The 25,171-nt window shown below is 42.4% G+C and overlaps 2 protein-coding genes across 2 annotated transcripts in view; both read right to left on the minus strand.

Moving 5' to 3' along the window:
• Window positions 1-11,045, minus strand: part of shtn1 (shootin 1) — a 48,757-nt gene extending 37,712 nt beyond the window's left edge. The window contains exons 1-3 of the mRNA XM_053632658.1: window positions 10,756-11,045; window positions 7,843-7,895; window positions 5,915-5,975 (exon numbers count right to left, since the gene is read on the minus strand). Of these exons, the coding sequence (XP_053488633.1) occupies window positions 5,915-5,975; window positions 7,843-7,895; window positions 10,756-10,813 (172 nt within the window). The 5' untranslated portion in view covers window positions 10,814-11,045. The remainder of the gene's footprint in view (window positions 1-5,914; window positions 5,976-7,842; window positions 7,896-10,755) is intronic.
• Window positions 11,046-12,109: 1,064 nt separating this feature from the next.
• The window catches only part of atp6v1ba (ATPase, H+ transporting, lysosomal, V1 subunit B, member a), a 42,948-nt gene continuing 29,886 nt past the window's right edge, over window positions 12,110-25,171 (minus strand). Inside the window, exons 8-14 of the mRNA XM_053632585.1 lie at window positions 24,851-24,948; window positions 24,482-24,605; window positions 17,879-18,029; window positions 16,958-17,040; window positions 15,689-15,793; window positions 15,427-15,556; window positions 12,110-13,134 (exon numbers count right to left, since the gene is read on the minus strand). Coding sequence (XP_053488560.1) covers window positions 12,983-13,134; window positions 15,427-15,556; window positions 15,689-15,793; window positions 16,958-17,040; window positions 17,879-18,029; window positions 24,482-24,605; window positions 24,851-24,948 — 843 coding nt within the window. The 3' untranslated portion in view covers window positions 12,110-12,982. The remainder of the gene's footprint in view (window positions 13,135-15,426; window positions 15,557-15,688; window positions 15,794-16,957; window positions 17,041-17,878; window positions 18,030-24,481; window positions 24,606-24,850; window positions 24,949-25,171) is intronic.

The raw sequence follows: 25,171 nt of genomic DNA on the forward strand, positions 1-25,171 counted from the left end.
CTTCATTACAGATCTACTATGACAGCACCACATACACACCTATCAGTGTCCATATCAGTGTCACTGCTAGGCTGAGAATGATCCACCACCCAAATAATATCAGGTCAATGGTGGCATGACTGTAACTAGCTACGAGGACACTGAGGAACTTACTTCAGTAGTTTCGTAGTAGATTTTTGCACTACCAGGTCTCAAACTTGAACATGGAAACAATGACGTCCTGATAATGCATGCACAGCGTATCGTACTATGCAGGAAAACCGACTGGACGCTTTACGTCTCGGACCCGATCGCTCGTTATGTTTAGTGCTCATGGGACGTTACGTTACAAGACCTGGGACGCAACACACATATTATAGCGATGCTACAAATCTGGGTGTTTATATGGACAGTTGGCTACTAAAAACAATAGACAAGAGACAAACCAAAATATTTATCAGTACAATTAAACGGTCTAACTTGAATTAACAGCAGTTTACGGAAGAATGGAAGTATAAAATAGCAGAGAGTAGAAACCCGAAGTTAGTGCAGTGGACATTTGGCATTGTGGTGTGTATATATTCACTAGAAGCGGTTCACGGTGCTGCAGTTTGGACCTCACTCATTTTTTTTTTCCTTTCTCTCTTTCTATCTCATCCCGTCTTTCTCCGATCGTCCTCTATCCACTTCCTTCCCACCTTGTTTGTCTTTTCCTTCACAAATTCTTTATATTCCCAATACCTCTCTCTCTCTCTCTCTCTCTCTCTCTACCTCCCAGCATTCTTGCTCTTTCACTTCCAACCTCATTCCCTCCCCCCCCACTCTCTTCCACTCCAAGATTTTAAAGGTTTACATCATCATCATCGACGCAGTCTAGTTCATTTACTTGAACGTACTTCATTATGTTGTCTAAATCACTAATTACGGGAACATTTTATTTAGATAACCAAATGATATCTTTTACTCTTTGACGTCTCAATGGGGTCGGGAAAACAGAACCATGCTAAGAAAGACCTAAGAGAGAAAATACCGACCGTTCACAAAGTAGAACTTTCACCAGCAGTGAATATTATCAACACAAATCAGAAATGGAAGAAATGTAGATACAAAAGACACCACTGATGAGTGAAGAGGGGGGGAAAAAAAAAAAAGCCTTGGCAGAAATTTGCAAACAAAAAATCTACGGATCGCCCGAAAAGTCCTTAGAGGTAAATTAAGCAAACATTTTTAACTAAATGCTACTCGTGGTGATAAAGGAACATCTGTAGAACGTAACATATATTCATTAAGGGTGCGCAAACTTTTTCCACTCGGTCGTATCTGTGCCCCTCTGTTCTCGAAATCCATACATGTATCTACCGTCTCTCTCTTTCTTTCCTACCTTACTCTTTATCTCGCTCTCATACACACACACACACACACACACACACACACACACACACACACACACACACACACATCTTATTCTCTCCCCCCCCCCACTTTCCTCGCTCTCTGTGTATATATTCCTAATGACCTCTCTCACCCTTATCTCTTTCCCACCATGCTCTTTTTCGATCTCTTTATCTCCCTACTCCCTCTGTCTATATATAGCTCTTGGCCAACGTGCTGTCTCTATCTCTCCATCTTTTTTCATCCTATAGTCTCCTTCCCTCACTTTTTTACTCTCTCCATAACTGCTCTATCTTTATATACATCTTTGCTACACTACTCTCTCTCCCATCATTCTCCTATGTCTCTTTTCTTCTGTGCTCTCTCTCTCTCTCGCTCTCTCTCTCAGTATGCCATATCTCCTGTGTGACAGGTTAATTGTGCCAACTGGTAGGCTTAAACAGCGTTCACTGTGACGGTTCGGGACATCATGCGTTGGAGCTGACAGTCTTAATTGTGAGTTTTGTCCTCCTCATCATCACCACATTTCAAAATCTCTTTTCTTTCCCCCCCCTTTCCCCATCTCTCCCTCTCCTTGCCGTCCCGCGTGGAACAAACCAGCGATTGGCTGCGTGTTTGGATGCGCGATATAACGCTCCGGGCCTTGATGAAGGGGGCAGATGCCTTTGTGGTCTTATCATTAGAACACAATGGCCATGTTGTCATCAACCTTGCCATCTCCTATTGAAAAGGCATGATTGTGTGTCGGGTCTCTCTCTCTCTTTCTCTCTCTCGCCCACCCCACTCCACCCCGTGCTGAATAGAAGCAATTTTCCAAGAGCTATGAAATCACGTAATGGCTCCCGAAAAACGCCACGGCTCCGCCATTATTTAAGTGGAAGTCGTACACAATGTGTGTTTTTGCGGGCTGAGCAGTACTGAGAAAAAGCATGAGCAAAGGCCACACTATTCAGCCTCACTTTGCCCACATCTAATAATAACCCATTTCATGCATTAAAATGAGAATGCTTTGGGTCCTCTCTCTCTCTCTCTCTCTCTCCCTCTCTCTCTTTCTGTGTTGACACATAGCTGTTGTGCTTTTCGAGAAAGAAGAAAAAAAAAAGAAGAAAAATACGCTGCAATTCAATGCACGTGTTTCAATTCCCCCTATTTTGCGTGGAGAGCGAGAGCGTGGCTTTTCCGCATGTGGCGCAGAAAGGTGAAGTGCAGGGATTTAAACTAAAAGAGAAACAAAAGCGTGTGAGCCACGGCCTCTCACCGTCTGCCTGAGAATCATGCGTGAAACTTCTGATACTAGCTGAATGCGCTGAAGGTCACTGAAACCGAACATTTCAAACTATTTTATTGACATGATGAACTGAGAGCAGATTATAAAAGAAGCCATTTGTGTACACTTCTCTACATTATACCGACGTTGCCTACTAGATTTAATAGGAATAGTTCAGACAACCAGGAAATTTGCACCCTTATTGTCTCGCTTATATCAAAGGCAGCCAAGACATGTTTGATGTTGCTAACAAATATTGGAAGCTTTTAACTAGCAGTTTATCTGGTATCCGTAACTGAGTGATGGACCACCAGGGCAGTTACCTTCATAGCGAATACAGGCTCGTTTCCTTTGTTCGTAGGTAGCCTATAACACGTCCCCAATACATCACGCTCGTTGTCTGGTGGTTCTCCACTCCGTCATTGAACCACGCTTATAGACTTAACCATCTGTTCCACTTTCTTTCCTTTGTAACAAGTGGAGGCTGGGGATCAAAGTCATCACAACGGTTCGTAACCGTCCCAATATCGCACCTCGCCAGACAATAAAACGCTTAGATCGTACTTTCTTGACAATTTGAGTGATTCTCATCCTCAATAATGCTCTTTAGAGATGTACAGGGTGTCCCAAAAGTCGCCATACGTAGGGGAAGTGAACACTTATTCAAAAGACTGGAAGTGTTGCGGACCGACCGAGAAGCGGCCGTCCACCACTGACGAAGGCACAACCGACGTGGTGCTGGCACACACGGTCCTCTGCGTATGGAGACTTTTGGGACACCCTGTAGAATCTCTCACAGTTCTGACGCTGTTTTCCACCCCAAATTTGGTTACCTGTCAATTCCCACCACCTATCTCCGCCGGTCACACGGAGGTGAAGGCTTACATGCGCTTCCTCCGAGACGTGAAGCCACACTCGGAGGACAGCGCTATCTACTCTCTTCCACATACATGAGCTCACAGAGTCATGTATCAGGATAAAACCGAGGAAAAATAAAATTCTGATAATGTTCTCCTCCGGATAGAAGAATTGTGCTAAAACTGTTTTCTATTGGGAGTGAGGATCACTGAAATTCACCACAGAGCGTGTGAGGTCAAATCCTTGCTAAGGTAAAACAGTGAGCTCCATGTCACCGCTTTACAACTATCTGAAAGTCACGCTCCTCTCCGTGACACGCAGGAGGTAGCCAGAGTGTCCATGCAATGGAGTGTAATGGACGAAGACTCCTTTTGCTCTGTAAGTAAACCTGTCGTTTAATTTATGTAATGGGCTAACCCATCTTTATAGACGTGCAGATTATTCCACCAACGTGTGGACGCTTCAGCTTTAATCCTGCCTTCAGTCCTGATCTACCACACCACATCTGAGCCAGCTGTGTGTGCGCTGTTCATCCTCCTGGTTCAATAGCCAGAGCCTGCACAGGCATTCATCACCTCCCGTCTAACATCCTGCTTTGTTATTATATGTAATTAACCGTGTGTTAATTTGACTGCAAAAATCCCCGCATGGAATTCAAACCTCTTCTGGACCACTCATTTGGTGTGTTTTCACATTCATGAAATTTCACTTTTCTGAATCTTTGCTGTATCGCAAACATATTCATCCTGTTTGAGTCGAGACTCGCTGTATTTCTTGCCACCCGGGTGAATAAGCTCCTGTTTTTGACCGTTTCTTCCTCTAATGATCTTTGGGAGAGTTTTCTCGTCACCTTTGGTTCACTCTCCAGTTCGGATGCGTGGAGTTTGCATGTTCTCCCCATGGTTCGGGGTACCTGCGTTGTAGCATGATTGGCATTTCAAAATTGACTGTAGCGTGTGAATGTGTGTGTGATTGCGCCCTGCGATGGGTTGGCACCCCGTCCAAGGCGCCCCCCGCCTTGTACCCAGAATTCCCTGGAATAGGCTCCAGGATAGGATAAGGATAAGTGGTAAGGAAAATACATGGATGGATGTTTAAAAATCCAGCAGCTCTTGACAATGACAGTAAAAGAGGTAAATAAATTGAAATATGTTCCACATTAGGCCCGTCAGAATAAATGTCACTGTTTGAATCCTATTCCAGTGTCCATACCATTTATATTTATATTGAAATAAGATTTTTTGGCTAAATGACCCTCGCATCACGTGAGGCAGAAATATATGGACGTCGTTTATGGCATACTTTTGATTATAAAATTAACACACTATACGTTTAATAAAAGTGACGTATAAACGTTAAATAAAGTTACACGTCAGTAGTTCCACTTCCATTTTTCTACAGCTGAAGTGCAATAGATCGCATAGGATCGGCATTTCTATCGTATTATAGTGAGCAGATATAGTGAACGTTTAAGAATTTGGTCAAACTTAAAACAAACAAACAAACAAACAAACAAACAAACAAACGAAAACTGGCATGAAGATAAGTGGAAGATGACAGGGGGTTTTTTGGCATAAGAAAAGTCAAATATATCTAAATATCATTGACAGGATAACATTCTACTGTTAAATAAATAAAGAAAGAAAGAAAGAAAGAAAGAAAATCTAAAACATAGAATAAAATATAAATGTGTGATATTGTGAGAATTTTTACCTTCTGTGGTTTGTGCGATACCAAAGTGCTAATATTTGCTTTTTCTCTGGCAGTACAAAATCACAGGCTCATTAATATGTAAATGCATTGTTAAATGTCTTTTAAATATTCGAATTACAAAAAGATATTCGACAGCCCTATTATACTCCCCCCCCCCCCCATTGCCTGCATACATATCTGCAAACATAACAGTCATAATTACACACGCATCCATATTCCTTTATGCATTAGGATTTTACCTTTTCTAAATATAAGTCTATGAGTTTGTGCTGGCTGAGAGAAAGTGTGTGTGTGTGAGTGTGTGAGAGTGTGTGTTGCTGAGACGTGCCTGAACAACGCCCACAGAAGTACACAGTCCACAATGTGCCTAGACATGAAGTGCGCTGATAAACTGATAAATAAAAGCAAAATGTTTCTAAGCCTGTAGCACAAGAGCTTTTCACATTCAGTCTTCTTCAGCACTGCGTACTGTTTGATCATTTACTGTGTGATGAAGCCTGTGCAGATGGAGTCATTCACAGATCTGCGCGTTTGTGTGCGGTCTGCCCCCAACCAAAGCACTCCTTGAAGTAGGCTTGCTTTGGTAAAGGTTTTAGACATGGATTATTCAGTCATGAAATAAAATTCATTAGCATTGTTTTAAAAATAAATAAATAAATAAATAAATAAAAATAAATAATAATAAAAAAGGAACATGAAGCAAACCTCTTTCAAAATCTTCCAGCTTCCGCAAGGCCTCATCTCTCTCCTGCTTCAGCTGCTTACACTGAAATACCAGCAGCACAAACACACACACACACACACACACACACACACACACACACACAAACGAGTGAATAAGCAACGACAGCTTCATGTGTACAAACAGCTCATAATCCTTACGTTAAGGTGCATGATCATAAGTGAAACTAGATCTGCATTTATAGAAAGACATACTGGGCACGTGAGGTGCTGAAAACCTTTGTACAAAGCTGCATAGTTTGAACTGAAATAAAAAACGTTTTAACGCCACGAACTCAACGCCCAACTCAAAAGGGCTTAATCATGACAAAATATATTTTTTTCAGATGTTGGGATAAAAGACTTTAATAATTCTTTAACGATGTAGGTGGAGTCAGTGTAAGCTTAGAGTGAGAGTAGTGATACAGATGTGGGCGGGGTCAGATTAAACTTTTGAGGAAGAGTGATGCAGATGTGGGCGGAGTCAGTGTAAGCTTTAGAGTGAGAGGAGCGATTTAGATATGGACGGAATCAGTACAAGCTTTGAAGTGGGCGGAGTCATTGTGAGCTTTAGTGTGAGAGGGGTCATGCAGAAGTGGGTGGAGTCAGTGTAAGCTTTAGTGTGAGATGTGAGAGGAGTAATGCAGAAGTGGGTGGGGTCAGTGTAAGCTTTAGTGTGAGAGGAGTCATGCAGAAGTGTGCGGAGTCATTGTACGTTTTAGTGTGAGAGGGGTCATGCAGTAGTGGGTGGAGTCAATGTAAGTTTTAGTGAGAGAAGTCATGCAGAAGTGGGTGGGGTCAGTGTAAGCTTTAGTGTGAGATGTGAGAGGGGTCATGCAGAAGTGGGTGGAGTCAATGTAAGTTTTAGTGAGAGAAGTCATGCAGAAGTGGGTGGAGTCAGTGTAAGCTTTAGTGTGAGAGGAATAATGCAAAAGTGGGCCTGGTCAGTGTAATTTTTAGTATATGTAAGCTTTAGACTGCTAATGTGAGCCATAATTAAACTGAAAATAAAACTCTCTAGCTGGATAGATCGAAGCATAGACACAAAGTTGACTGTGTTACAAAATGTTAAAGTAGAAAGTATGCTTCACTTTTTACACGTACGCTAGGTACAGCGTACAGTACGCGAGACGCAAATTTCGTCATCAGCAGAGCACGCGCGTAGTGTAACCGCCGGTCGCACATGCGCATTTAATTCTTCTGCACTATTTATTTGTTCCACAAGGTGGCAACAGTATCCCAGAGCTGTTGATTCTCAAGGTAGTCGAAGAAGAAAAAAACGGTATAAACGGAAACGAGCGCAAGTTAGAAAGTACCCGCATTTGTATAATTCTAGCCTTAAAGTGTATAAGGATTTGTATAGGAGTGCTAATCGTGGCGAGAGACTGCCCAAGCATTGTTCTTCGTTGTCGTCCTTCACACCAAAAGACCTGCTTTACTGCTCTGTACTGACTCTTGTAGGCCAGGAGGGGAAGTGCAAGATGTCGTAATGTGCTTGCGTCGACCGCCTGTGTACGCGTACATGTCAAACGGACTACACTTTGAAGGTATACGCATAAATAAAACGAAGTATACCAGAGCCTTAACGGGTGAGAATCTCCGAGAAGATCACTAGAGCAAACTTTTATTAAAAAAAAACTGCTTTACTCTCATGACTGATAAAATACATGCTTGGTGAAAAGTCTTTTTATGTCACACCAACCTAGACGACTATTTGACACTGAACAACACACCGATATTCAAAAGGAGACAATATACTCATACACAAGCCTTGATTCAATACGGCCTCTGAATTCAGTCTAGTAAATATCGACCATTATCAACGCACACAATCCGAGCTTCCGACTCGAACTGGCTAACGTGTAGTGCAGTGTCTACAGCACAGAGAACGACGGACGAATAAACACACTCACCTCTGTTTTGGTTTTCTCGTGCTCTTTTCTCAGGCCCTCGTAATGCCGGATTGCTGAGGAGAAACATGGAGTCCAGTAAGCCATCTTACCCAATACTGACCCTCTCACACCTTCAGCTCAAACACACAGGCCTCATACGCTTGGCATGTCTCCGGAAATGAGTTTTTCATTCTGTGTGCAAGTGGAGACGGATGATGGGGAAACTCTGAGTTCTCTTTTGGGTCTGCATCGTTCTGTCTGTGAGAACGACCGATTAACGCGAGAGTCATCGGGTTACACAGGAACACGGATCGTATGACTGTGTGTCTAATGTTGAACTTCCTTCATTTAACTCCTGTACAGAGTTTCCACGGGAACACAGATTACACGTCGAACCTGAACGACTGAACTGCTCGTTGTCTTAGATATGTTCATGACGGCGTATGATGGAAATTTGCTTCGAGGACAAATGTAAAAAGTGACGTTAATGCCCATGAATCGGCGTGCGTTTTTATTTAGAATTTCATAGTTTCCAACAAACAAACAAAGGAGAAATAGGAAAATCCTCCTGAGCGGATCTCCCTCATGAAGCACGCCGAGAAGATGCAGAGACTGTGGGGAAAAAACTTCATCAGGAATACCGTTAATACAGTTTTATTTCTAACACTTCAATACGTGCTTCATCTTGCTCAGGGTTTTTAGTGGATCCGGGGCCTGTCATGGGAACTCTAGGCATGGGGCAGGAATATACCCTAGATGGGATGCCAGTTCTTTGTGGGTTACAATTCAAACCTAGGTGCAATTTAGAGCAACCAATCCTACCTCCCAGCAAGTTTTTGGGAGGAGAACAGAGAACCCAGAGGAAACCCATAGAGACATGGGAAGAACTTGTGAAGCTCCACATGGACAGTAACCAGAGTTCAGGATCGAACCCAGGCCCCTGAAGCAGTGAGGAATATTTTAGTGTAAACCATGGGTATTACAAGAGTATTACACGGGATGTAAACAGCGTATTTACAGCATTAGTCGTTTTCACAGAAAGAGTCAGACTGAAATATATATCATATAAGATCTCTAATTTCCCACTGCATACAGTGAAGAAGCCATGAGAGACATCTACATCATCAGGATTCACATTCTGTTCATTATACAGTGCACGAGTTAGGGTTTTTTTGTGCCAGTTTATATTCCCGTCTCAAAGCATAGTGCACTCGTGAAACCCCACAATGCACTGCAGCGGGTCTGTGTCCGAATAGCGTAGCCTAAGGCAGAGGTTTTTGATCTTATCTCCAAAAGATTAGTGTAGACGCAGGTTGCTATTCCAGACAAACAGGAGCCACACTTAAACTAATTTGAAAAGACTTAGATTAATCGATTAAAAGTGTGAAATCGGGTGTAGCGCCGGTTCGGCTGGAATGAAAACCTGCCCGGTCACCTCTGGATAAAACGGAATGGCAAACGGGATGTGGAATTACCCATAATGCAAGACGAGTTATACAGTATATCAACAATATAGACTGGCATCCCAAGCATGGAGTATTCCTGTTTCACTCCCAGTGTTCTTGGGATGTAAAGGGTGATACACACTAAAGAATGGTACAGTTCAGTATCCTTTTTGTCCCTGAGAGGGAACTGGTTTGGGTCCTGAAGGTTATACAGTGGAGTCCAAAAGTCTGAGACCGCACTGAAAATCTGGGATGAAAAAAAATAAATAAAAATTTAAATAAACAGAAGTTTTTGTTGTTGTTGTTTTACGATTTTGAAATATTTAAAACAAAGAAAGTATATGTTCAATATCGTGAATATTCGATATTCCGCACCATTCCCTGGTCCCTATTTAAACTAAGCGAACGTGCGATATTGACCAGGTTAACCGCTTCGTACGAACGGTCCGATTCTCCTCGTGTCTAATCTCTTCTATGGAAGCGCGTGTTCACTCTGAGGGATTTGATCTAAAACGCATCACCGGGTTTGGCTCGAACCCGAGGAGTCCGTGCCAGCTCGAGTCCACGCTGCCATCAAAGCGAAAATGGGGACGTACCAAATACTAAGAAACTCTGAAATCCGTGTAAATATTCCACAGATTCCACACGCTGTACTGAAAACGGTCGTAGTAAATTAGAAAAGAATGCAAAAGATGAGTCTTTTCACTGGTGCTCTCAGACGTTTAGACCACACTGTATACGGTATGTTTAGGGACATATATATAAAATATACTTATAATAACATTTACGGTGCATATTGTGATTACTATTTCCACTAATCCCTTAGTGTTCTCAATCCTGGTCTTGGAGAACTCAATGTCCTGCACACCTGATTCAACTATTCATCTACTTAACAGCTTTTAGTTTGTGTGTGTGAGTGTGGGTGTGTGTGTGTGTGAGAGAGAGAGTGAGTGTGTGTGTGCAGGAAAAGTAATAAAATGTGCAGGACAGTGGGTTAGGGGTGGGAACCTGTTCTTAGGTACAAAGTGCAGCCCATGCTCATGCACAAGCTGCACACTTCCGGATTAAGTAGTATTAAAACAACAACAACAACAACAACAACAACAACAAACAAACAAACAAACAGTACACTATAACCATAAAGCGTACTGCTCTGCTATACTCTTTATTACGGTAGTACATACAGTTTAACCCAAAAGTACTAAAGGAATGAACTTACCCTAACGCTTTGTTTTGTTACCGTAAATCAGTATTTGCTAGTATTCGTGGTTATTTATTTATTTTTCTAAAAAATAAGTTTGAAAACGCGTAAAAATGATCAGTATCCTTCACAGCTCATTTCCAGGTGCAGGTTAACATTCTAATAGCTAAAAAAAAAAAGTTTGGTGTTTTTTGTTTGTTTGTTTTTGTTTTTTTTATTCTCAGGTAATTAATAAAGTAAAACTCAAGCACAGTGAGAGTGAGAGAGAGAACGTAAAAATCAGCTCACCTTGGTCCGACAGTTCTGATATGGTCCTCATTTGGGTTTCTTCTTCAGTCGCCGCCATCGAAGCAAAACTACAGGGTTTGTTTTTCCTCTCCCCCTTTTACCTGAGATTACGCTCGCGCGAGAACCCGGAAGTGACCTGTAACGCACCTGATAGAGGATGATGATGATGAACATACAGTGAGCTACAGGACATTGGATATTAAATACACTGGATTTAAAGCCCGTGTAGTGCAAAAGTAGACAGATATGTAGAATAGTTCAGAACTTCAGCTAGTGAAGAACTTTAAATTACATCAAATAATTTGAGACTAAACATATTTCTGTCATCTCTATAGTTTATAAACGATATAAATCCTTGTAAGTACTTAAAGCTACATTTAAGCTATTATTTATTTATCTTACACGCTATATGGCTAAAAGTTTGTGGACACCTGAACATCTCACTCCAGATTTATTCACCTTTACTGTTATTATAAGCTCCATTCTTCTGGGAAGGCTTTCCACTAGATTTGGGGGCGTGGCTGTGGGGATTTGTGTTCAAATTCAGCTACAGATGATGTCAGGCAAGAAGGTCTGGGGTGCAGGAGGTTTGGGTTGAGGTCAAGGCTCGGTGCAGGACACTCGAGATCTTCTACTCCAACCGTGTCTTCACGGAGCTCGCTTCATGCACAGGAGCATCGTCGTGCTGGAACAGGTTCGGACCTGTAATGCTACAGCGTAGAAAGAGATCAACAGTTGTGTGCTTCAGACTTTGTAGCAACAGTTTGGGGAAAACATTGGGGCTTTATAGTGTATTTACAGGGAACTCAGATTTCCATTCAAACCTTCTGAGGTGGTTTAGATTTCCGGGATGGCAAGGTGGAGTATGTAGACCTTCAAAGGAAAGGTTTTATTCTACAACCTCTGACAAAAATGATGGAATCACCACAGTTAAAGGATGCTCACCTATCTTCTTTTTTTACTTCGTACCAAATAAACTATAAAGCTATAAAATAGATATGACACAAAACAATTTTTGATTGATAGCTGAACATCCTGGCGTTGTGAAACATATGAAAGGGGGGGGGGGGATCTGAAAAAAACCATCAGAAAATCCTCCTGATCTAAAGATCTGATTTGAAGAACGCAGTTTATGACCTCGGTCTGTTTTATCAGACATGTTCAGAATATCAATGCCACATTTCGATATCCCACTCTTCGGCAATTAATATCTTAAAATTCACTAATGGATCATTTTTTTGTTACTCGTGATAATGAATAAACATTCCCCCCCCCCCCCCCCCCTTGCAAACCTTCGCACTCAGCTAAGGACATAAGAATCAATATCCCATATTATTGAACCCATTTGCGATTTAAAGACAATAAACACAAAAAGAGACACGGTGTAAGGAGAATAATATAATTTATTTCAGTTTAAATTCGACACAGAAATAGACCATATGCATACAATTGAAGTCGGAGAATCACACACAAGGGGAATGTTCACATGATTTATTTCTAAAACGAACCGAAGCACATAAACCAAAATGCAAAATGTAAACATAATCCGTGTTCCGCTAAACAAAACAAAAATGACTTTCGAGTTGAAGGAAAGGGAAGGAATAATTGATGAAATAAATTAATGCAGCTTCTTGAATTTGTCTCAGCTGTACTGCTATTGCTTACAATTACTTACAAATATGGATTGAATACAGGAATGTTAATAAACACATTTTAAAAGGGATGAAATGAAACATCAGCGTAAGGGAGTCACTGAACACAACATTGTTCCCTTTCAGCTCAGGACATTTTCTTCAGGTTGGAGAGGAAAAAAAACAAACAAAAAAAACATCTTAACATAGAATGAAATTAAGGTCCAGCATTTGTATTACCTGATTTAAAGGGCTGCTTACATCTTGCAGGATAAAAAAAAAAAACACACACACAAAGAAAATAACACAAACACGTACTACAGTAGACTAATCAGTTACACACAAATCCACACGCACACGAACAGCACTGAGCCGAGAGCACAGAGCAACACTTTACACACAGGGCCACATGAAGAGCATGTTTATTTAGTCACGAGCACATCTGGAGTTTAATAATGAAACGGATTTGCTGGTATGTTTGATTACAGTGCAGTATCAGGCCCCCATGTTTAAGGCATTACTGTACTCTGAACTCAGGGTGGAAGTACACACACATGCTGGAGGTAAAAATGTCACATGACTTTTGTTCTTCGGGGTTAGGAGGTTCCATGGCGTGCGGCGGACTCTCTGGGGTAAAACTCGGCCAGCGTGCTCTCCGGGATTCGCTTCAGCATCTCTTTGGGGAAAATACGCAGCAGCTGCCAGCCGATATCCAGAGTCTCAAACACTGTGCGGTTGTCATAAGCACCTGGATGGAGAACAGACACGGACAGAGGTCTGCATTATTGTTCATATTACCTCAAAAGCTAATGTTTATACTCCGTCCTAAACCAGAGATTGGCAGGTGAGAATAGACTCTGGTGACGTGATTCACATGAAGTTGAATGAAGGAGGACAATGGCTCGATGACGGACAAGTTCCTCTCATTTCTAATTCATTATTTTTGATGCTAGATGTACTGTTTGACTGAGACGGACAAACATATGATGTCAGCATAGTTACTCAAAAATTAATATATAAATATCAAACGTGCTACCATCAGTGCTGTCACCATTAAAACGTGCTAACCCTGTCACCATCAACCCTATCGTCATCAACCATCACAACTGGGTCACCATGAACCAGGCCATCAACAACCGGGTCACCATTGACTGTGCCACCATCATCATGGTCACTATAACCGTGTCATCATCAGCCACGTCCCCATCAACCCAGTCAGCCGTGTCCCCATCGTCCCCATTAACTGCGTCCCCATCAACCACGTCCCCATCATCCCCATCAGCCATGTCGCCATCAGCCATGCCCCCATCAACCCCATCGGCCGCGTCCCCATCATCCCCATCGGCCGCGTCCCCATCATCCCCATCGGCCGCGTCCCCATCATCCCTGTCCCCATCATCCCCATCAGCCATGTCCCCATCATCCCTGTCCCCATCATCCCCATCGGCCGCGTCCCCATCATCCCCATCAACCACGTCCCCGTCATCTGCATCCCCAACATCTGCGTCCCCATCGTCCCCATCAGTCGCGTCCCCATCATCCCCATCAGCCATGTCCCCATCATCCCCATCAACCATGTCCCCATCATCCCCATCAACCACGTCCCCATCATCCCCATCGGCTGCGTCCCCATCATCCCCATCGCCATGTCCCCATCGGCTGCGTCCCCATCATCCCCATCAGCCACGTCCCCATCAACCCAGTCAGCCGTGTCCCCATCGTCCCCATTAACTGCGTCCCCATCAACCACGTCCCCATCATCCCCATCAGCCATGTCGCCATCAGCCATGCCCCCATCAACCCCATCGGCCGCGTCCCCATCATCCCCATCGGCCGCGTCCCCATCATCCCCATCGGCCGCGTCCCCATCATCCCTGTCCCCATCATCCCCATCAGCCATGTCCCCATCATCCCTGTCCCCATCATCCCCATCGGCCGCGTCCCCATCATCCCCATCAACCACGTCCCCGTCATCTGCATCCCCATCATCTGCGTCCCCATCGTCCCCATCAGTCGCGTCCCCATCATCCCCATCAGCCATGTCCCCATCATCCCCATCAACCATGTCCCCATCATCCCCATCAACCACGTCCCCATCATCCCCATCGGCTGCGTCCCCATCATCCCCATCGCCATGTCCCCATCGGCTGCGTCCCCATCATCCCCATTAGCCACGTCCCCATCAACCCTGTTACTTTTCCAGATATAAAGTAGAATAAATATAAGTAGAAACTCTCGTCTGATTAAATGTGTGCAGTCTTCATAAAAAAGTTATGATAAGCTGCAGAGGTTTGTACAACTGATCATATATGGAGTTTTAATGGTTCTCATACCATAAATTCTTAGCATCCCAGCTCTCTCTTACATACAGACCTGAATGATGGATTTGAACTCAGATGAAAGACAGTCCTTCAAAATGATAAGACTTCGACACAAAAATGATACATTTTTATTATTGTTGCATGCTGATCTGATAATATAAACATGATGTACATGATTAAATTCTTTGTGTGGAAATGTCCCACCACAGATTCAAATCTCAGTAAAAGGATGCTTTGTAAACTCGCACATAGCGGCACTGAAGGCCACAACCTGGTGCATTCGTTTAAGTCTATGGAAATATTCCTCCATCCTTTATTCCTTAAGCAATTCACTGGCACTGTAAAGCATACAGACACGGCCAAATGCATCACCAAGACCTCTCCTCTCCTCTCTCCCACACACAGTCGGAGTGAGAAAGGAGTTTTAGAGAAGAGGCAGAAAACCAAATTTTAGGATGACTAATATAAAGTTCAGCCATTGCAACAAGCTACTATAGATATCAAAGTCCTATGTACAAAGAGACACACAAAACATGGCATGTTACTTGTGTGTGTGGGTGTGGGTGTGTGTGTGTGTGTGTGTGTATATATATATATATATAAGTTGGTGTTTATGTCCGTCTGAGCTCTTAAAACTTCTCCCATGTACAGTAACTCTAGCTGGTCTATACTGCATGTTCTTATAACCCTTTTTCCATTTGGAGTGTGTATTTATATACCTTGAGAGATGAAGTTCCTCTCGAACTTCTGCAAGAACTCCAAATAGAGCAGATCATCTGGGGTCAAAGCTTCTTCTCCTACCACGGCCTTCATCGCCTGCACGTCCTTACCGATAGCATAGCATGCATACTGAGAGGGAGAAAAGAAAGGGACCAGAGATCACAAATCAGCACGTATAGGAACATCACCATCATGGGATGAAGCGGGGGGGGGGGGGATTTATTATTATTATTATTATTTTTTAAATCATAGCTAGCTTACCAGTTGGTTAGAGACGTCCGAGTGGTCTTTGCGGGTCATGCCCTCCCCGATGGCAGACTTCATCAGACGGGACAAGGACGGCAGGACATTGATTGGAGGATACACCTTTGAAATGTCAAACGCGAGAAAGAAAATGAGAAGGTGGTGCAGTTTCAGTGCAACACATGGACTTGTATTGAGCAGTGTGTCTTCTGTTGGTACTGTACAATACATAGGATATTCTGAGGAACTGTGCCGAATAATCAGTATTGCACCACAGTGCTTCTCAATTCTTGATTCGGATTGGTCGGAAGGTGTTGATTAATTTTCTATAACAGCAGCACTGACAGGAGTTCCAGCAGTAATTCAAATCACAGGTTTATATTAATGCGCTGGTTCTCACGAGTTATCTTTTTTATTGCAACAACTTCCACATGGACCTTGTATGGGGGCTGGTCCACATAAACGGATATAAAAAAAAATGCGCAATTGCTGATTATGGACAAGTATTCTTTAAGGAGATTTTTTTTTTGCATTTTCTCCAATGTCAGCGTAACAGTCAGAGGTAAAGCCGTAACTTTAACTTTCCAACATGGGAAAGTCTTTAGGACGGAGTGCTTTGCGGTTCCTCTGTAACATTAGCTTCAAGAGGGAGGGAGGGAAAAAAAAAAAAGAAAAAAAAAAAAGAGGCTGGTGAGAAAACACCTGTTTATAGCTGCTATAAAAAAAACTGATAACAGGAAAGTGTTTCACAGACAACAATAAATGTAATTAATGTTATATAAACGGTTGATAAATTGCTGTGGTGTAATAAATTTTAGAACGTCTTGTTGTGTGAAAAACAGTCAACTATGGGCTCACAGCATGGCCGCTGTGGTTCTAGTGGTAGAGCGTGGTGTCCACTAATCGTAGGGTTGGAGGTTCGATTCCTGGCCCACGTGACTCCACATACCGAAGTGTCCTTGGGCAAGACACCGAACCCCAAGTTGCTCCCGATGGCAAGTTAGCGCCTTGCATGGCAGCTCTGCTACCATTGGTGTGTGAGAGTGTGTGTGTGTGAGAATGGGTGAATGAGAACCAGCGGAAAGCGCTTTGTAGAACCGCTAAGGTTAAAAACATTCTAACACGCTCCCAAGAATTTTATGCCTTACTTAGTTATATATTTACGTACGCAAGTAATAATGGAAGAGAGATGGATGTGAAAGATGGAAGAGAGATGGATGTGAACACCAGGTCTGAGTCAGTTCATGAGGAAGTACGACGTGTGTGCATTTCCATGAGGAATCTCACCTGTCTGTTGTGCAGCTGCCGGTCCACGTAGACCTGACCCTCCGTGATGTAACCAGTCAGATCAGGGATGGGATGAGTGATATCTAGAAAGCGACAGACAATAATAAAGCTGAGAAGATAAAAAGCAAAGACAATAGCGCTGACTGAAATCGCATGCAAGTTCTGGGACAATCGCGTAGCTTTGCGGCACCTGGTGGCACGCCAAACAACCGTTTTCTCTACCTATTGATTCAGAGAAGGCGAGGTGCGACGCTTACAAAAGCATAATAACCTTTTTTTTTCTTTTTTTTTTTGCGTCTGGCCATTTTTGGAGGCGCCGTCTACGCTAAAAGGCTGTGATATTTTTTTTTGTGTGGTATGACAAGGGTATATAATAGAGACAGAGAGGTTTTCTAATATGGCTATAATGGGGGACGCCCATTCAGAAACGCATGCTGATCTTTCACAGGGATGTTTCTATAGTAACCGAAGAAATGGAGAACGCTCATCTCTCTCTTGTTGTGAGTGGAGAATCGATAGAGAAGCATCACCTCGCTCACAAACTGCTCTGTTGGGAGCACGTGAGGCTTCAGCAATACCTGTGGTGAAGCTAAAGTTGAAGGACGGGGGTAATTTCGCCTTTATTGCAGCAGGTTTGTTTACTGATTGGCCAGTTGAATGTGCTGTTGAGTGTGTGTGGGGTGCGGTATTTAGGAATGGTGATGATTGCACACTGGGCGATGGCCGTCTGGATGTGTGTGGTTCAGTCATTAGGCCTCTTGAATGTAGGTGTGTGTGTGTGTGTGTGTGTGTACAATTCATCAATGGGCATGGCGAAATATGGCACACTTTAGGCGTGTTTTGTGTGCACCATCATTACGAATGGTCAGGGTGAGGGGACAGAGAAAGAAAGGGCATGTGTTTGTGTTGCGGAGTGTGTACCGTCATTAGGCATGGTGAGGATGGGGATTTGTGTGATTGATCCATTTCTGCCTTCCACTCTACCGGCTCGCTCGTAGATCGTAGCCAGATCGGTGTACATGTAACCAGGGAAACCACGACGGCCTGGCACCTCCTCACGAGCAGCAGACACCTACACACAATTGTGCGTTGTAAGTATTAATTATGCGGACTAATCGTGTCGACCAATTGTGTAAAAACAACTCCTTACATTTAACAAACATGTTTGATTTCATGCTCATACACATACACAGGGACTCGTTCAAATTAATGTACATGCTACAGAAAAAAAAAAAAAAAAACACGAGATCATATTTAGGTAGAATATATTAATACATAAACGGTTCTCAGCCAAAAGTTTGGGTGAGAAGGGGTGGCTGTTTACTCTTGAATATTAAACGAATCTGTTTGCATCTCAATGAACGGACAATAATAATAACAATAATAATAAACTTTATTTTATGAAGCGCCTTTAAAAGCAGCTTCTCAAAGCGCTGTACACAAAATAAGCAGTACACAGAAAAATAAAAACATATAAAAGTTAATAACAACAACAACAACGTTAATAATAATAATTATAATAAAATAATCATAAAAAAGACATCAGCAGTCAAATTCAAGTTTAAAAAAAGTGTGTCTTGAGTAGAGCTTTAAAAATGCCAAAAGTTTGAGCTTCCCTGAGTTCAGGAGGAAGAGAGTTCCAAAGTGAAGGAGCGTAGACAGAAAAAGCCCAGTCACCCATAGATTTTAGGCAGGTTTGTGGAACAGTTAACAGATTATACTATGAGGAGCGTAGTCTGCGATTTGGGGTGTAAGGGATTAATAAACCAGATACGTAACGCGAAGCCGAGCCACGTAGTGCCTTGTATGTCAACATCATGATCTTAAAATGGACACGGAACCTGACCGGGAGCCGGTGTAAGGACTCCAGAACAGTAGTAATATGTTCACGTTTCCTGGTTCCTGTCAGGATCCTGGCGGCAGAGTTTTGAACATATTGCAATTTGTTGACTGTGGATTGAGAAACTCAGGCTAAAACGGCGTTACCGTAATCCAGCCGAGTGACAACAAGCGAGTTAATCAGCTTTTCAGCCACAGAGAAGTTTAGCTAGACTGCGCCCAATGCTAGATTTCTGAGGTGAAAAAAGGATGCCTTCACAGTGCTCTGAACAAAAAAAAAAAATCAAATGTGAGGCTGCTATCCAAAATTACTCCAAGGTTCCTCATTTTACTTTGGATCTCTAGAACAGAGCCATCAACAGACAGACAGTGGAGCAGCTTTGCGAATTTGATGATGGGAGCCTATAAGCATAACTTCCTGCTTTTTTCCCCCGCTATTTTTCCTGGTTTTCCTGCTATTCAGGCACAGAAAGTTATTGTTCATCCATGTTTTTATCTCAGAAATGCAAATCAGAAAGAAAATAAACATCAAGGTTTTCACCAGATTTTGAGTGAATATAGATTCGGGTATCGTCAGCATAAACGTGATAATGGAGCCCGAGCGATCGCAGCAGATGCCCAAGTGGAGATAGATAAAAATTGAAGAGTAGAGGGCCTAAAACTGAACCCTGAGGAACACCAATGAGCACAGAGCTAGTGTCAGACCTGTAGCCACCCATTGAAATAAACTAGGAACGATCAGTAAAATAGGATTTAAACCAGTTTAAAACTGTCCCAGACACACCAAAAACACTTTCAAGGCAGGGAAGTAAAAGAGAAAGCAGCTCTAAGATCAAGAAGAATAAGAATGGATGTACTAATAGATGTATTGAATGGACGACTCGATACACATTCCAGATGATTTTCTACACACGTGAAAGCGTGGCCTTCAGCTATTCTGCGACAGTGCGAACGTCTGCGAAGGTCAGCCATCAATAGAGCCTGTACTTCACTTTCTGGAATGTTTTGGTCTATATCCACTCATATGTCTCCAGTGGCATTAACATTTAACTTATTTCCCTATTCAGTAAACTTAAATAATACACCATGATTAGCCTTTATGAATGGTCTGGCTCCCTTTGAAAAACATGTACTAAATGAACACTTTCTTCTTTAAGACCTTCACGCTCATTAGATATTACAATATTTATTTTATCTTATTTTTCAAAAAGATGTCTGAGCAGCTCGCAGCACACACGGTGTTCTACAGGGTTCAACCTGTGTGCTGGCCGGCATTTTCTTTTGCTAGGCTATTTTTTGTCTGCGTTTATAAATCAAATATTTCCACAGGAGTCATGACTAGACTCACTTCCTTATTAATACAGATCGTGATCGGAATTTCCGTCTACATATCAACCATGAAGACGAACAATAGTAACTCATTAGCTTAGGTGTAAAATTGTCTCAGATGTTATTACTCGGATATTATTCATGCTAGCATGACTCAGCAGGAGAGACGAGATATTACGGACATTGTCAAAAAACAGAAGTATCTACTGTTTCCAAAAAAAAAAAAAAAAAAAAGGTTCCCTCACTCACTCTAGCCAGAGATTTAAAGCATTTAATCCGTTTACAAGGCAATTTAATGTTTCAGACATAGATTTACTCAAACGAAATCTTACATTTCTTCCCTGTGATCAGAGTCCAATCTGCCACCTTCTATTTGGGGCAAATCCCTATTCCCTTAAGAGGTTAATCTTGGTTCCTGGAACTTTTGAGGCTCGTCTCTGTATTTCTTTGCGAATTCCAATCTGGATTTCTGAATCTGAGTGGTTTGCATCTTGTGGTACGGCCTCTATATTTCTGCTCTTGAGGTCTTCTTCGATCTGTGGATTGTGATACCTTCACCCCTGCCCTGTGGAGATTGTTGTTGAGGTCACTGACTGTTGTTTTTGGGCTTTTCGTCACGGCTCTCGCAATGTTTCCGTCGTCAGCTTTCCTTGGCCGACCCCCATCCGGTGGTCTGTTGCTCAGTACGCCAGTGGTTTCTTTCTTTTTCAGGACATTCCAAAGTGTTGTAGTGGCTATGCCCATTGTTTGTGCAATGCCTCTGGCTGATGTTCCCTCTTTTCTCAGCTTCAAAATGGCTTGCACAGACAGCTCCCTGATCTTCATGTTGGCTTGTATAGGGCTGTGGCTCGGGTGGTAGAGCCCGTTGTTCACTAATGGTAGGGTTGGCGGTTCGATTCCCGGCCCACGTGACTCCACATGCCGAAGTGTCCTTGGCACTTGAACCCCAAGTTGCTCCCGATGGCAAGTTAGCGCCTTACATGGCAGCTCTGCTACCATTGGTGTGTGAGTGTGTGTGTGGAGGGGTGAATGAGACACAGTGTAAAGTGCTTTGGAACCGCTAAGGTTCCATTCTCCTTTTTAACAAATGAGGTCTGAAGGCTAAAACCAACAGTAGATTTTCAGAGCTAGTTACTGTTTAAACTTTAAACAGTCAATCTAACAGGACACACCCGGGTAGCAAGAAACACCCATCAGTCATGTGTTCCAATATTTTTGCTCGCCTACAAATTGGGTGGTCTGACACCAAAATACTATGTTCTATGTCGTTTAAAACCTCTACATATAAATACCAGGAAATAAAAGCTGAAATTCTCAGCTCTCTTCTCATCTTATTCATCTTTTGAGCTCAAACCCAAATGTCTTCCTTCAGTCTACAGCAAAAACAAAAAGTCACTGGCCTTGCCGTTCCAATAGTTTCGGAAGAGACCGTAACAATGAAGCTGAACACCCTATCGAGTGCTCTCAGTAATAGTAGAGAAAGATTCAGGAATGGTGATGAAAAAAACTCCTTTGCATTTTCACAATTTAAAAAAAAAATATATACACACTTTGCTGTGTTTAGGTGTGTGAGCAGCCGTTAAGTTTTAAGCCATGAAAGTTTACTCTTCATTATTTCCCGCCAATCACTCTCGTGCTTAATTGCTGTTAACAAAAGCGCCGTGTCTTAGCAGTGCCACGCACATTTTACCAACCAAACGGGATTCCAAAATTGTTTATTTAAACATGATAAACTCCTCCTACTTTCACAAGTAGAGTTACGCGAAAAGAGAGAGGAAAGAGACGTGCGCTCAGCCGGGTGATGGATAATCGCTGGGCGTGTGCTTGTTGCTGAACAACATCGTTTCACGCGCCAAGGTCTCGTTTGAAGTTAAAAGGTGATTCCACGTGTGGAATGAATCGCCAGTACACGTCAGGTTGTCTTGCGATGTTGCTAGTTTTAAAACCTCACTGAAAACATATCTTTTTTTTCCTCTGGCATTTAGATCAATGTAATCTTATTGTGTGTGTGTGTGTATGTGTTTCTTGTCCGTTTAGGTGTTTTATTGTATTTTATTCTCTTCTCAGCTTAGTGTCTAACTTTGTTAGCTTGTACAGCACTTTGGTCAGCAGTGGCTGTTTTAAATATGCTTCAAAAATAAAAGTGCCTTGCCTTCACACCTTCATTCAATTTAAGGAAAAGTCCTTCACGTCAAAAACAATTTCTTTTCTTTAGAGGGGTCAAAAGACTGAAGTCTCGACCTTCGAGTTAACAAAAGGGTTACGGTGCATTCCGAGCGGTTAGACAAAACCAGGCCAGTGCGCGTTGTACAGTACAGGCTGTATTGATGGGGCTAACATCTTCCAAGGTTACCGTCGTATGCTAGCAGGCAGCTGTGCTTTCACATGCATCTCAACTATTTGGAATGTGTATTGTGAAGTTGGCACAGTGAAATATGAAAACGTGACGGGCTACAAAAAGATTATAACTAGCTTAAAAGAGAAGGAAAAGCAAGGCCTGCCATGAAGAAGAAGAAGAAGAAGAAGAAGAAGAATAAGAAGAAAAAATACATCTATTCAAAACACTCTTTCAGCGAACATCAAAAGATAATTGCGTTAAGGTATTTCCATGAGACCGAGGAATTTTTTTTTAACTGTTATAAGATGGGAGAAATGTTTTATCCGGTGTATTCCTTTTTTTCCTCTCTCGTGTGTCTGTGTACTAAATTCTGGTTAACAGCTGTTCGTGCTTTCCACTTCCACTAGGAAATTATTAGCGTCTGTTAATAGGTCATGATTGTTCCTCGTGTACGGTCATTGTCATGGCTCTTAAGCAGACTAAGAGGCATGTGCTTTCGTGGCTAAATGCGATATTGTATGTTTATAGAGCGGCAGATGTTTTCTGGAATCCCTCCATTATAATCCCTCGAGTCAGGCTGTCTCACAAAGGCTTAGAGGAAACCCTACACCAAACTTAATACTACTCACAACATCAAGAGTCGGGCAGGGAGTATTTGTTACGAGGTAGACGTGATCTCTACACTCGGTGTGCAATCCAATATCCACCATCAGCATATGTACGACATGCTAATACGATAATCCTTAATCCGTTCTACTTTTTGGTTACTGTCGTAATACACTCAGCTAGTTTCTTCAATTTCATTTTGGAGGAAAAGCGAAAAAAGTACCAACATATTTCTTAGAGGTCAGCCTTGACACCTTTATTATATCGGTGAAGAGAATTAAAGACTTCACAGGAAATAACATATGAGTGGCGTCTTCAAATCTGTTCAAAATAAGAAGAACGCTAGCCCTTCGACCGGATTCTAAAGAAACCAGCGAGGCTGGTTAAAGTACTACTCTTTATACCTGTTTTAACAGAAGCGATAACTTCTTTCAAGGCTGTTCCACAGCATTAAAGGTATATAAATGAATAAAATGAATGAAAATAAATGAATAAAAAGCATGACGTGTTCTTTAATTAATAAAATTTGCAATGGCTTGCGAATTTCTAAGAAGACTTGCTAAGTTGCTAAGCTAACTGCTAAACTTGCTGAGTTTTAAGAAGAATAAAACACTTCAGGGTGTGCGATTATTGAAAAAGAAATCAACTTTTGGGGTGGCAGCAGCTTTGGGTTAGGCTGTATCACACCATTTCATGTGTCAATCAACTAGCAATTAAAGTAAATATTTGGGACTAATTTCTTTTCTTCTCTTTTTTCGTTTTTATTTTCAAGCTTTTTGTTGTTGAGTAAATACAATACGTGGTACCGATGTTTAATTGGAATTTTGTGTGTGTGTGTGTTTAATTGATTATTTTGCTATTACACATCCCAAGTGTGCTACTAAGCCTAATGATGTTCGTTTACAGCCTGTAACTTGAATAAACGGTTTCTGATTCGGACTGGATACGATCCCGGACAGTGTGGTGAAACTTTAAAGGGAACTGTTGGACTGTATCTCGAGAACCCGTGTTTAGTTTTGAGCTCGAGTTCTGAAAGGTGTTTCTCCGGATCATGATGAGCTTAGGAGGACCTTTCTAAGGCATTAAAGGGGGAGAGCTCATTCACACATGAAGGTTCATTACATTATATGCAAGTAGTTCTGTCATTTTAAGGTGCAAGATCCTTGAACGTTAACATCAGTCAAAAGTGCATGTTTATTCGTGGTGTCATTTATGTGGACCAGTTATGGAGATGCAAGCAGTGATGGTACGTTTCATTCGTCTCTGGTTAGTGGCCAGTGTCATCAACTAATTCCTTCATACAATCTCCATATGTTACCTTTTCCACCTCAGAGTTTTTGAATGTGATAATGAAAGGGTTGTTCAGAATTCTGGCTATTAGGTGAGGTCAGTGGTGGTGTCCTGTCGCTCACCTCTCTCAGAGCCTCGGCATAGGAGCTCATGTCCGTCAGGATGACCAGCACGTGCTTCTCACACTGATACGCCAGATATTCGGCTGAGGTCAGAGCCAGTCGCGGGGTGATGATGCGCTCAATCCTGGAGGGAGAATGCAGGCGTGTATGACATTATAATAAGTAACAGATTTCTACGCAGTATTAGATTTTGGAACTTTTTTTTTTTCCAGGGAAGCCTTTAGTACAGTTCACTTTAGTACGCTGCCACTTGAATGAGACGTGCAGATGATGCAGGTACGTTTTTTCCATTCTTATTATTTAACTAATCAACAAATCAAGCTCTGTGTTACTGATCGGTGGCTAAAATGAAAGTCTGAACCGGCTCACGTAGGGTCGTTGGCCAGATTCAGGAACAAGCAGACGTTGTCCATGGATCCGTTCTCCTCGAAGTCCGACTTGAAGAAACGGGCAGTCTCCATGTTGACCTGAAAGAGATTTCCATTCAATTACGCAACTTAGAAACAACAGCAGGATAAGATTGAACACATTTCTAATATCCTGCGCATTGAGAATGCTGGGATTTCCACCCTATTTTCTGCACAGCAATACCCTAAACCCCTCACACTACTCAAATAAGCCCCTACACAAGGTAATTTCCTGCTGGAGGAAGACACGCACCTTTCTGAAACAGGTTTAACACTTCAGCCG

Source organism: Ictalurus furcatus, chromosome 9, assembly GCF_023375685.1.
Source record: "Ictalurus furcatus strain D&B chromosome 9, Billie_1.0, whole genome shotgun sequence".
In the NCBI taxonomy this organism is placed as follows: Eukaryota; Metazoa; Chordata; class Actinopteri; order Siluriformes; family Ictaluridae; genus Ictalurus; species Ictalurus furcatus.